This window comes from Anomaloglossus baeobatrachus, chromosome 7 (genome assembly GCF_048569485.1).
Source record: "Anomaloglossus baeobatrachus isolate aAnoBae1 chromosome 7, aAnoBae1.hap1, whole genome shotgun sequence".
NCBI classification, from domain to species: Eukaryota; Metazoa; Chordata; class Amphibia; order Anura; family Aromobatidae; genus Anomaloglossus; species Anomaloglossus baeobatrachus.
The window spans coordinates 60,446,952-60,460,496 of record NC_134359.1 but is presented as its reverse complement, the minus strand read 5'-3'; the positions used below and the strand labels follow the sequence as shown (position 1 = coordinate 60,460,496).

Sequence of the window (13,545 nt, the reverse complement as noted above, 5' to 3'; positions counted from 1 at the left end):
GAGAGCAGTGACACCCATCGGACCGGACTGCCCCCTTGGTGAGCATTATAAAGCTATTTCAGCAAAATAATACATTCCGAAGAGCCATATATCTAATCCTATCAAGTATGATACTGACTGCTAGACTGTGTATTTACTGGGATCTGAGCACTGCAGCTGCAATGATATGTCTGCTCTGCTTAGATCTATGTAAAGACCAGTGAACAGCGCCTGCGCCAACTAACAGATTAGATGCTACAAGCAGTCCTCTGTGACAATGTCCACATCTCAGTATCGCATGCACACGGGGCTGGGCAGGAGGATGGCGATCTCATAAGATGGAGGAGGCGCCGGACCGAGAGCAGTGACACCCATCGGACCGGACTGCCCCCTTAGTGAGCATTATAAAGCTATTTCAGCAAAATAATACAGTCCAAAGAGCCATGTATCTAATCCTATCAAGTATGATACTGACTGCTAGCCTGTGTATTTACTGGGATCTGAGCGCTGCAGCTGCAATGATATCACTGCTCTGCTTAGATCTATTTAAAGACCAGTGAACAACGCAGGCGCTAACTAACAGATTCAATGCTACCAGCAATCCTCTGTGACAATGTCCACATCTCAAAGTATCACATTGCAGTTAACAACAAAATGTATCTGCCCTGTGATCCTAAACTTTATTCTCCTTTATCCTTCTGCAAACATCCAGAAGGGGAGGAGTGACATAAAACATGTCAGAAGATCCCACCCATCTGCCATTCTATATCAGGGACAACTGGTATCTTCCCTAAATCCAATTCTGTGCAAAAATTGAGGGGTCCTATGTATTCTGTGTAACAAATACATTTGTAAAAGTCTACTCTCACTAGTGAATATTTGCCAAACAGATGAAAGTCTTGACTCCCACTGTTCCCCAATAATGGGTCCACTATATGTCTCCAACTTGTCTTTTAACTTCAATGGGTGTTTTTTTAAAATATTCACGCAAAAGGAACCTGTAAGCAATAGAAATAAGTCACCTTGTTTCCACATCCTGTTAACATACTAATCAGCATACTGTTTTGCGTATCTATATTTGTTACATTGCTACTTGTGTTCCATGCATGATGCAATTGAAGGTATTGATAAAACATTTTATGTTGCAACCCAAATTCCTCCTGAAGGTGGTCAAAGTTATCAAAAACTCCATCTAACTGCCCTGAGACAGAAGATGAATGATGACCGATTCCCATGTAAAAAAAAACCTTTAGCCTGAAGAACTCCGGGAGCTTCGGATTACGCCACAGTGGTGTAAGTTTAGTGAAACCCGAAATTCCTATAAGCTTGACCATTGACTTTGACCATTAACAAAAATGTTTGGATGTTTTGTATTCTCTAAACCAGTGGTTCCCAAACTCCAGTCCTCACGACCCCCAACAGGTCATGTTTTCAGGACTTCCTTAATATAGCATAGGTGATGCCTTGATAATGATTCCATCACTCAATAGTAAGGAAATCCTGAAAACATGACTTGTTGGGGGCCATGAGGACTGGAGTTTGGGAAACACTGCTCTAAACCATGAAATCCTGCCTCCAGTCATAAAAAAGGGCCCTATTACCCGTGTGTGCCAAAAGCAGTCTAGCCACTGAACCTGGTTGCAGTTCCATATTCCAATCCCGCATATGTTGCAACTGGGATGCTAAAAAGTAGATCCAAAGTTTGTAGCAGCCAAATCACCTTCATCCTTTCCATATTCCAATAGATCATAACTAATACGAGGTCAGGTAACTTTTTTTAGTTTTTTAAAAAGCAACTGAAATTTATAAAAATGCTTCAGTGGTATCCAAACGGGCTCTGAATAACATATAATAGTTGTACAGTCAATATCTATATGGGAAGGTTACACCCAGTGTGACGCCCTGGACTAGCCAGGTAGTCACAAACATACCAACATACACACCCCCACCCTAGGCAGTTACAGCAGCCAAATACAAAACCCTTGTTGTCTCCTCCAGGGTCTGATGTCCACACCAGGTGGGGCAGAGCCAGACGGTTGGCCCCACCCACCGAGGAGTTCACAGGTCTGGAGGCGGGAAAAGTGCAGTTGAGTCTTGGAGGTGAAAGTGAGAGGAGTGAACACTTGGGTGTCTGGGTTGGAGCCCAGACACTGACAGCAAGGTTGGCAGATGGTGGTGGCCATCTGCAGAAGGTAGTGGAACTCCGCAGAGCCGTAAGGACCGGGGTCGGGCCTCGGCCCGCCGGTACCGGACCGGGGTACGGAGTGAAGCTAAGCACACAGGCAGGGCCATCGGACCCCGACCAGGCTTGGAGCCGCCGTCAATAGTCAAATCCGAATGTGACAGGAACCCCAGGGGTTTCCCAACTACCAAGTCCCGATTGAAGGCAACCGTCCACCCAGAGAGGATATTCAGCCACCGCCAAAGGCTAGAGATCCAAGGGCCAGCGCCTGCGGGCAAAACGGGCTCCTACGGCACCTATACGCCGGGGAGTGGACTACCGGTGGGCAACCACAGGAGTTAGAACATTCTAAAAGGTACAGGGAAAGACAGCCACCATCAGCCATCCGGGGAGAGCACAACAACAACAATGCAGCCGGCTGCGGGACCCGTCCATCCGGCCGTTTTGGTTTACCAGAGACTCTGTCAGTGATTGTCTGAGTGAGTACACCAGTGCCGTCCGGCACCGCGCCGCGCAGTCCCTGCACCCCAGCCATCCAGCCTCCCCGTCACCACCACCGGGCCCTGGGAACGCCAAACCCCCCTACCCACGGAGAGGACAACATCTCAGCTGCACCCTACCATCTCTCCCGGGATCCCCGTTACCAGCAGCGGTGGTGCCATTATCACCACGACCCGTGGGTGGCGTCACAAACAATCTCCCTAACCAAACCACCCCCTTTTCACTCACGGGTGAGGAGCGCTGCTCGAGTCCCCGGGTCCGGTCCACCGCTCAAGCCACCAAGCAGCAGTAGAAGCCCCGGACCCGAGCGTGGCGAGCGTGTCCCCTCCGCCCGCGACACCTGCATTTATTTTCTTCTGGAATTTAAGAAATAATGGGTTGATATTTAGTGAAATAAAAGAACTTAGATCCCTGGACACTCTATCTCTCAAATATGTAAATTCCCTCACTACCAATAAAGGGGTTTGAGAAACCTCAGTATCCGGAGAGAAAGCATCCACCGGCTTTAGAGTAGACTTAGCCCAATTGACACATAATCCAGAATAGTCTCCAAATTCATCAACAATGGACATTACACTAGTCAAAGATTATTCTGTATCTCCTATAAAGATCAATAGGTCACCCACGTATAGAGCTATTTTCTCCACCACTGACCCATGTATCAATCCCTTTATCGCCTAATTGGCCCTTCCTGCCTCCGCAAGGGGTTCCATTGCCAACACAAAAAGCAACGATGACAACGCACAACCCTGTTGTGGACATCTGAACAAATTGAAGGAGCCCAACAAGGCACCATTGGTCCTAAAACGTGCCAAGATATTTGAGTATATCAGCTGAACCAAAGACAGGAAAACCTCCTTAAAGGGAACCAATCATCAGGATTTTCGTGTATAAGCTGCAGCCAGTGCAGTACTGGCACTATCATGCACAGTGTGTACATACCATTGGGGTGCAGCTCGGGTGTTTAGGCAGTGAAATTCATCTTTATAAAGTTTGAAATTTCGTGCACTTTTTGATTGACGTGTGCACCTCTCTGTTAATGTCCGGGCGGGTTATGCAGGAGTTCCCCGCCCCCCACCAGCCTGTTCCTCCCTCACTCCTGATGTCCGGGCGGGTTATGCACGTGTTCCCCGCCCCCCCGCGCCGCCTGTTCCTCCCTCCCTCCCTCTGGCTGTATGTAAATATCTAATCTTCAGAAACACGGCGCCGGAGTGGGCCTCTGCGCACAGCGCTTATCTCCGGCGCTATGTTTCTGAAGCACGCATCACACAGCTTGGTGTTAGAGGGCGGCGCATGCGCCCTCGCTCATTCAGATCCCGTTGTGACTGCAGGAGCGAGCGCGATAACAGGACTGCAGAACAGCTGATCGGAGGACGCGATTACCTGCTGCTCCTGTATCGTGCCGCCCCAGGACACCGGGCCAACACACCAGCCGGTGAGACATCGCTGTGGCGCCGCCCTCTCAGACACCAAGTTGTGTAATGCGGGGGCTTCAGAAACATGGCGCCGGAGATAAGCGCTATGCGCAGAGGCCCACTCCGGCGCCATGTTTCTGAAGATTAGATATTTACATACAGCCAGAGGGAGGGAGGGAGGAACAGGCGGCGCGGGGGGGCAGGGAACACGTGCATAACCAGCCTGGAGAGAGGGAGGAACAGGCTGGTGGGGGGGCGGGGAACTCCTGCATAACCCGCCCGGACATTAACAGAGAGGTGCACACGTCAATCAAAAAGTGCACGAAATTTCAAACTTTATAAAGATGAATTTCACTGCCTAAACACCCGAGCTGCACCCCAATGGTATGTACAGCCTGTGCATGATAGTGCCAGTACTGCACTGGCTGCAGCTTATACACGAAAATCCTGATGATTGGTTCCCTTTAAAGCCCATCTTGCGCAAAACTAACCAAAGGTAATCCCATTCAACTCTATCAAAGGCTTTTGCCCCATCCAACGACAACACTCTCTTCACTAGGAAAAAGTTTCAATTTAAAGAACAACCTTCTCAAATATATTGCTGTACATTTTGCAGGCATTAAGCCATCTGGTCCTCATCTAATAGCTGGGTGACAACTTTAATAAAGTGAGGCCAGAACTTTGGTCAGAATTTTAGTGTCTGTGATTAGAAAGGAGATGGGTCTGTAAGATTCTGTAAGATTCTGTAAGTAGAAGGTCTTTACCAGGTTTTGGTAACACTATAATGAGTGCCCCCGACATTGCTTTAGGGGGTTCCATCCTCTCCAGTGAATCCTGTACAACTTTAAGCAGTCAGGCAGGATGATCTCCTTTTCTTCTTTAAATAATTCGCTAGGGAGACCGTCCACCTCGGGGCCTTATTATTTTGAAATGTACCAAGTGCATCTTCTATTCCTGCAATGTCAATGGGGCATCTAGAGAAGCCCTCTGGTCTGCCGCTAGAGTGGGCAATTGAATCTTATTTAGGTATCCATCAAATTCCTGAACAGATTAAGCCAAACTAGAAGAATACAACTGGGAATAAAAGTTATGAAAATCTGAGAGAATCTCATGTACATCTGTTACTACGTTAGCAGTGGACATCTTAATGGATGGAATTGAGCTTGGGCCTTGCTACACTTTAGGAGTGGTTGCAAGAAGATGAACAGAACCTTCCCCTTCAATGTGATGACCCTGTTTTATGAAAAAATGTTTATACTCTGCTTTTTCCAACAAATGTTCATTAAGAGATTTTTGTGCCCCAATCCACTCATTTTTATTATCTATCGATAGAGAGCAGGTGTACCTCTCCTTTGTTTCCATCACCTTAAGTTGCAACGCATCAGTGGCGGCCTTAGTTTTGGATTTAACCCTCGAAATATCATTAACTAGCATTCCCTAAGGAAGACCTTCATAGCATCTCACTCAATTAATGGGAGGCTGAAACCAATTTGAAGAAATATTCCTTTAGGCGAGCCGCCAAGTCTAACCCTCGAGCAGAAGAGATAGCCAATATGGATTTAGTTTCCACAAAGTATTATTCCTCTGGGTACCTATAATTATTTGGAAGCCAATCATCAGAGAAGAGTGATCAGAAAGACTTCTCGTGCAATATTTGGCCCTAGTAAGCAAAGGCAATAGGGCTGCATTTCCCTCAGTCAGATTGATACGGGACAGGGAATCCCATCCACTTTTACTGCCGTAATGGGAGTTAGCAGTACACTAGGGTTTTATGGTAACTGCTCTCCTTAATGATGAAAAGTGGAAAATCTCGAAACTTTTTAAATCCTTTTTCATACTGCATACCATTTTTAAAAAAAAATAAATTAAACATTAATTAGTACTTGACTTTTTTTATTGTTGAAAAATTATGACACATTCCTGTTAAGATATTTTTATAACTCCATACACATGTGGGAGACTCCCCAAATATAAGGAGGAAGGTGCTGAGGTCTGACGAGACCAAAATGAAACTTTTTAGCCTTCAAGGTAAACACTATGTTTAGTACCAAACCAACACAACTCATCACCTGACCTCAAGAACACCATTTCCACAGTGAATCATGGTGGTGGAAGCATCATGCTGTAGAGATGTTTTTGGCAGCACGGACAGGGAAAATGGGCCAAGTCGATATACAGGGATATTCTTGAGCAAAACGTGTTTCAGTCTGTCAGTGATTTGAGACTGGGACGGAGGTTCACCTTCCAACAAGACAATGATGCAAAGCTACTGCTAAAGCAACATTCGAGTGGTTTAAAGGGAAACTTGTAAATGTAGTGGAGTGGCCGAGTCACAGTCCAGACCTTAATCCAATGGAGAATCTGTGGTCAGACTTGAAGATCACTGTTCACAGAGGAAACCATGTAACTTCAAGGAGCTAGAGCAGTTTTCTCTCAAGGAATCGGCAAAACACCCTGTGACAACATGTGGAAAGGTGATAGAGACTTATCCAAATTGACTTGCAGCTGTGAATGGTGCAAAAGGAGGCTCTACAAAGTACCGACTGTAGGCGGGTGAATAGTTATGCACATTGAAGTTTTCAGTTATTTTGTCCTATTTGCTTTACAATTAAAACAAAAACAAATGTTCACAGTTATAGGTATGCACTTTACATGAACTGATGCAAAACCTCAAAAAATAAAAACAGTGAAATTCCAGTTTGTGAGATAGCAAAACACAAAAAATGCCAAGGGGTTGAATACTTTCGCTAGGCAGTGTATGTCTGGGGTACGTGTTTGGTGGCATTCTTCATGGAAGCAAAGCCCCACTGTGATGTGAAACGACCCTAGCAGACATCAGTCAAATTACTGACCGTCTTTCCATAGCTCCAGGGCTTGTCCCTGTGATATTATTGATAAATCTGCCCCATTGTTTGCAGGGGATTATACGAGCATTGCTCAGGTATTATAAATGTTTTATTATCACATCTCGTGTTAGTAGAAGTGATAACGGAAAATTGATTTGATGTTTTTAGCGCTTTATTATTCTTCCCCTTTCATCAGTTTGATTTTTTTCATCATTCACATGGGAAAATGGGCAGGAAACTCATTTGCTCTATAGTATTTGAATTAGAACAACAGGGTGCTGGTTTGACAGATGGAGCTCTCCAGTCACACAGCACCAAATACCTCTGTAATAGAATCAACTGTCCTTACTAGAAAGGTGGAGAAGAAAAAATGGAGCAGGACTGATGAGGGCTGAGCTGTTCCACATGGGGTGCTAATCTGCATGCAGAATACGGAATGGTGACTAAAGGTAACCTGACAGCAGTCTAAAAATTGGGACAGATTTATAATAACAGAAGATGAAACAGCAGAATGTAAAATAGCAGCCAGAAAACCAGAGCTCTGCTTAAAGGGAACCTGACACCAGATTTGTCCCCTATAAGCAGCGGCCACCACCAGTGAGCCCTTATATATAGGGTTCCAGAATACTGTATATAAGAGCCCAGGCCGCTCTGTGTAACATAAAAAACAGCTTTTATTATACCCACCCCTGGGGCGGTCCGGTCTGATGGGCGTCACTGCTCTCAGGTCCGGCAAATCCTCTCTTCTTGCAATCACTGTCCTCCTTCCCTTCTCCGTGTAGATGACGCGTCCTTCGTCATCCACACAGAATCCTCCATTTCGCTACTTCTCACTTGCACTTCTTTTTGCCCCGCTGAGGGCAGATCAAAATATTGTAGTGCACATGTGCTGGTGGTCTTTGACCTTTCCCCACACCTGCGCATTACAGTATTTTGCTCTGCCCTCAGCAGAGTAGAGAAAAGTGCGCGTGCGCAGGAGCATAATGGCAGCCTCTATGTGGATGACATAGGACCCGTCATCCACACAGAGCTAGGAAAGAAAATGGTGATGGAAGGAAGAGAGGAGACGAGTGACGCCCATCAGACCGGACCGCCCACAGGTGAGTATAATGAAAGCTGTTATTTACATTATACAAGGCGGCCTGGACTCTCATATACAGTATTCTAGAATGCTGTATATAAGAGCTCACTGGTGGTGGCCGCAGCTTATAGGGGATAAATCTGGTGACAGGTTCCCTTTAATCTAAAAGCTCCAACCATGAAACGGCATTATAGCTGCAAAAACCCTAGTGCATGCCCTTATCTCCCACCTGGATTTTTGCAAACTCCTGCTCCTGCTCTGTGGCCTCCCTTCTAAGGGCGGCTTTGCACACTACGACATCGCAGGCACTTCCGGCGTCACTTGCGATGTCGTAGTGTGTAAATCCTAGATGATACGATGAACGAGCGCAAAAGCGTCGTTATCGTGTCATCGGTGCGGCCTCTGACATTTCCATAATGCCGGTGCCGCGACAGGTACAATGTTGTTCCTCACTCCTGCGGCAGCACATGTCGCTGTGTATGAAGCTGCAGGAGCGAGGAACAGCACCTTACCTGCCGCCGGCCACAATGCGGAAGGAAGGAGGTGGGCGGGATGTTTACATCCTGCTCATCTCCGCCCCTCCGCCGCTATTGGCCGCCTGCCGTGTGACATCGCTATGACGCCGCACGACCGCCCCCTTAGGAAGGAGGCGTGTCGCCGGCCAGAGCGACGGTCGCAGGGCAGGTGAGTGCATGTGAAGCTGGCATAGCGATAATTTTCTCTACGCCAGCTATCACACGATATCGTACCTGTGACGGGGGCGAGGACTATCGCGTGCGACATCGCAGCATCGGCTTGCGATGTCGCAACGTGCAAAGCCCGCCTAACAGTCTCGCACCCCTACAATCTATTCTAAACTATGCTGCCCGACTAATCCACCCGTCCCCCCGCTACTCCCCGACCTCTCCTCTCTGCTAATCCCGTCATTGGCTTCCCATTGCCCAACGACTCTAGTTCAAAATCCTAACCATGACCTACAAAGCCATCCACAACCTGTCTCCTCCCTACATCTGTGACCTAGTCTCCCGGTACTTACCTACACGCAACCTTCGATCCTCACAAGATCTCCTTCTCTACTCCCCTCTCATCTCCTCTTCCCACCATCGCATCCAAGATTTCTCCCGTGCCTCCTCCATACTCTGGAATGCTCTGCCACAACACATCAGACTCTCGCCTACCTTGATAAGCTTCACAAGGAACCTGAAGACCCACCTCTTCCGACAAGCCTACAACCTGCCGTAACCCTCAGTCTGAGATACCACCGCACGACCAGCTCTACCCTCACAAACTGTATCCTCACCTATCCCTTGTAGACTGTAAAGGTCCTGTCACACACAGAAATAAATCTGCGGCAGATCTGTGGTTGCAGTGAAATTGTGGACAATCAGTGCCAGGTTTGTGGCTGTGTACAAATGGAACAATATGTCCATGATTTCACTGCAACCACAGATCTGCAAAGATTTATCTCTGTGTGTGACGGGGCCTTAAGCCCTCGCGGGAAGGGACCTCTATCTTCCTGTACCTTTCTGTGCCTTGTATTGTTTATGATTATTGTACTTGTCCCTATTATGTACACCCCTTTCACATGTAAAGCGCCATGGAATAAATGGCGCTATAATAATAAATAGTAATAATAATAATTATAGAATATATACGGCTCTGATCATACGTCCCTTTGGGTGTTCCGTCTGTCTGTTCCATTTTAGCGCAAAACAGAGTTGTTTGCTAACTGATGAAAATGGAACACAAGGGCAGCATTGATTATTATGGGGTATGCCTGATTTCCATTTATTGTCAGTTTTTTTAGATTGGTATTAGAAAAAGCTCTGCATGCTGCACTTTTTAGATTCTAAAAATGATGCGGTGTTTCAGAGAAAACATATTTTGAAAATCCATCCAAAGACCATGCTTCTTGGATGATTAGTCCTTCCTCCAATCCCCTTGACTGACAGGTTTCTCTCTATGCACACACATAGGGAGGGATCTGTTAGCCAATAAAATCGGGGCAGGCAGAGACTGCCGAAGACATGTCTTGGACTGGTCATCCAAGAGGCATAGTTTCTGGCCGGAATTTCTAAATATGTTTTCTCTGAAATGCTGTAGTATTTGCGAAATAAAATGTACATAGCTGCAATAGCGCAGCAAACCCCTGATATTGTAGTATTCAGTTTTGAAATTATTGAGAAATGAATCTCTGAAGAGCATTGGACGGACACTGCACGACCAGCTCTCATGCCTATCTTCTTATTTTCTGTGTTTATATTTGAAGCAGATGCATGTGTATTTGTCATACGTCAAGTTGGCACAGATGTAGCAAAGGTTACCATGACTCAAACTGTACCTTCTTAATAACTTGTCACAGGAGGTTATTTCACTTAAAAACATAAACCATTTACAATAAGTTTTTATTATGTCTGTAAAGGAAAGCAGAGCAGATTAGCCTTTCCATTATGGACTACACATACAGATGTAGCAGAGGATACCTTGACTCAGATAAGACAGCACTGGAAAATCACTACACAAAATAATGCAATTTGACGCATATATTGGTAAATGGCTTGTACACTGTTAAAGCGGTGGAAAACCCTTGTCCTCCAGCTGCAGCTTTATATAAAATAACTTGTCCTTTTCTCACACTCTTGGGATCCAGCGTTGAGTCTCTGCCATTGCTCCCAGGGTCTGTTATTGTCTGCAGTGATAACGTCAATGGCACTGCAGCCAATCACTGAGCTCAGTGGGCTTACTCAACTTAATGGCACAAGTTGACAGCCTGCTTAATTACATTACAGGAGCCTAGCAGAGACAAAAAGTATCAACTGGAGAAAGCATATCACGGTTTATAAGCCTTAAGGGGGCTTTACACGCTACGGCATCGCTAATGCGAACTCATTGGGGTCACGGAATTGGTGACGCACATCCGGCTGCATTAGCGATGCCGTTGCGTGTGACACCTATAAGGGATTTTGCATCGTTGCAAAAACTTGCAAAATCGCTCATCGGTGACATGGGGGTCCATTCTCAAAAATCGTTACTGCAGCAGTAACGAAGTTGTTCCTCGTTCCTGCGGCAGCACACATCGCTCCGTGTGACACCGCAGGAACGAGGAACCTCTCCTTACCTGCCTCCCGGCCGCTATGCGGAAGGAAGGAGGTGGGCAGGATGTTACGTTCCGCTCATCTCCGCCCCTCCGCTTCTATTGGGCGCCGGTTCAGTGACGCAGCTGTGACGTCGCTGTGACGCTGAACGAACCGCCCCCTTAGAAAGGAGGCGGTTCGCCGGTCACAGCGACGTCGCCGGGCAGGTAAGTAGTGTGACGGGTCTGGGCGATGTTGTGCGGCACGGGCAGCGATTTGCCCGTGTCGCACAACAGATGGGGGCGGGTACTCACGCTAGCGATATCGGTACCGATATCGCTGCGTGTAAAGCGGCCTTAAGGCTTAGGGCTTAGAGGAGTAATGGTCAACTCACTATATTGTGGACACTTAATCTGTACTTAGCAAAATACATACGTAGTGAAAAAAAACCACAGATTTGGGTAAATATAAAATGCCTATGTACAAATACTGGCGCTCCCTAGTCTCAACATTAGGCCTCGGTTCCACTTGCGCATAGATTCCGACGCAAGAGCATCGTAAGCGATATGCTAATGACCCTCGGCTGTGAGTGTTAGCCGAGGGTCTTGTGATCGGATCACAGCTGTGGAGAAGAGGGAGGGAACACTTTCTCCCCATCTCCTCCCCGGCCTGTCTCTGCGTACATCGCACTGCAATCAGATGACATGCAAGTGTAGTGTGATGTTTCACACGCATCCATAGACCTATATGGGTGCATGTGAGCCGAGACTCATTGCTAAACATGATTCATTCCACATGCCGCTATGGCATGAGAAATCAATTGCAGATGGACACTGCCCCATAGTTTTGCAAAAACGCAAGTGGAACCAAGCCCCTATGATAGGGAAAGCAGTCTAATCATGCAAGTGAATACCCACAGGGCCTATGGCCACACATCAGGTGGTTACCCTTTGGGCAGCACTGCCCTAACGGATAAAAAAGGGCACTTTATGCTACATATCTGTATAAAATACTAATAAAATAATAAGTAAGTAATAAAAAAATGAGGTGCCCACTTTGATAACCAATAGGAACGACACCTTTCATCGGTTTGGATAGTTATATCGGAACTGTTATTTATTCTGGACACTTATCTATTGATACAATTTGTAATACATGTCATCTCCTTGTAGTGTAGATAGATTTATGTTTTTCACATTTACGGTACTTTACCTCTGGTCTGTTTCCAGACTTCAAATGATATCCAAACACAAGTTCTAAGTTCACCATCCTCTCCTCATCTTCATCCTCAAATGCCAGATCCTGAAATATTAAGGAGATAAATGACATCAGTCCAAGCAGAACTTCTTTTTACAGATCTCCAGCATCCATCCTCCATGAGTTTAGTTCGGCTGTAGAGGGACCGGCAGAGAAGTGTTTCAGTTCCTTAGCTGACATCACCGCCGGGGATAGATGCCTCCCACACACATGAATACTGGGAACAATGGCTTCAAACTCCTGGTGTTTGTATGATGCTCTGCAAGTTCCAGTCATTCAAGCTGCATTTTGCATTCACGAACTTAAGGAATTGCTCAAAAGTATCCATCACAAAAGCCCAGCTGGTTCCCGCTCTGTGTAAATGGACTGACATGACTAATTTACTAGTGAAATAAATGATTTACTTGCAGCCTTCTAAAAAGTGAATTGTTTGATCAACAGGCAGTTTTTATGTCTCTGGTAGCTGAATAAATGTCATTTACCTGTATTAATGAGAACCTGTCACAGTAGGCTCATGGAAAGTCTACCGGCACATAGACCTGACTACCAGACCCAAGCCTGAGATATTGTCACGGCCGGGCGGTCGGGTAGACCCAGGAGGTGGATCCACTGGACCGGACTCTAAGATGGTGGTAAGGAGTCCGGCAGCTGAAGCACTGAAGGGCGGCAGAACAGTCCGTGCAAGTGAGGGCAGCGGAGGAGTCCCTGGGACCACGGAGTCACAGATGGTGGTACTGGTGACGTAGCTCAGGTTCGGAAGCCGAGATGATAGTAGGCGGGGTCCGGAACCTCTGGAGCGGGATGACGGGTCACCGCAGGGATCCGAGATGGTACGGACTGTCAGTTGGCAGACGGACAGCGTGCGGGGTTCAGGACACGGCAGACTGGATGGCGCGGCAGGTACGGCTCTACAAAGAGAGATAGGTGAGTATAGGCACATAAACACCAGGAGACCTGACTCCTAGCTCAGGGAACACGAAGATCAGGCCCCGCCCCCTTGGACAATGACCCCCTATATACCCTGTACCTGTGCAACCTCATTTCCTGTTAACGGACGCTGGCCCTTTAAGAAAGGGTCAGTGACCGCGCGCGCGCCCTAATGCGCATGCGCGCCGCCCGAGTGCCAGAAGCCAGGGAAGGAGGCTGCGAGGAGGACGCAGGGGAGCCGGCCAGGTCCAGGGAAGCTGTCGGGCGCCGGGATCGGGGTCCA

The 13,545-nt window shown here is 47.1% G+C and overlaps 1 protein-coding gene across 3 annotated transcripts in view; it reads right to left on the bottom strand.

Moving 5' to 3' along the window:
* MAP3K20 (mitogen-activated protein kinase kinase kinase 20) overlaps positions 1–13,545 on the bottom strand; it is a 276,975-nt gene that overhangs the window by 35,693 nt on the left and 227,737 nt on the right. For 2 of the 3 annotated variants that reach the window (XM_075317342.1, XM_075317344.1), the window contains exon 16: positions 12,291–12,380. The exons of the other annotated variant lie outside the window; for it this stretch is intronic. In XM_075317342.1, coding sequence (XP_075173457.1) covers positions 12,291–12,380 — 90 coding nt within the window. The remainder of the gene's footprint in view (positions 1–12,290; positions 12,381–13,545) is intronic. 3 annotated transcript variants of the gene reach the window in all.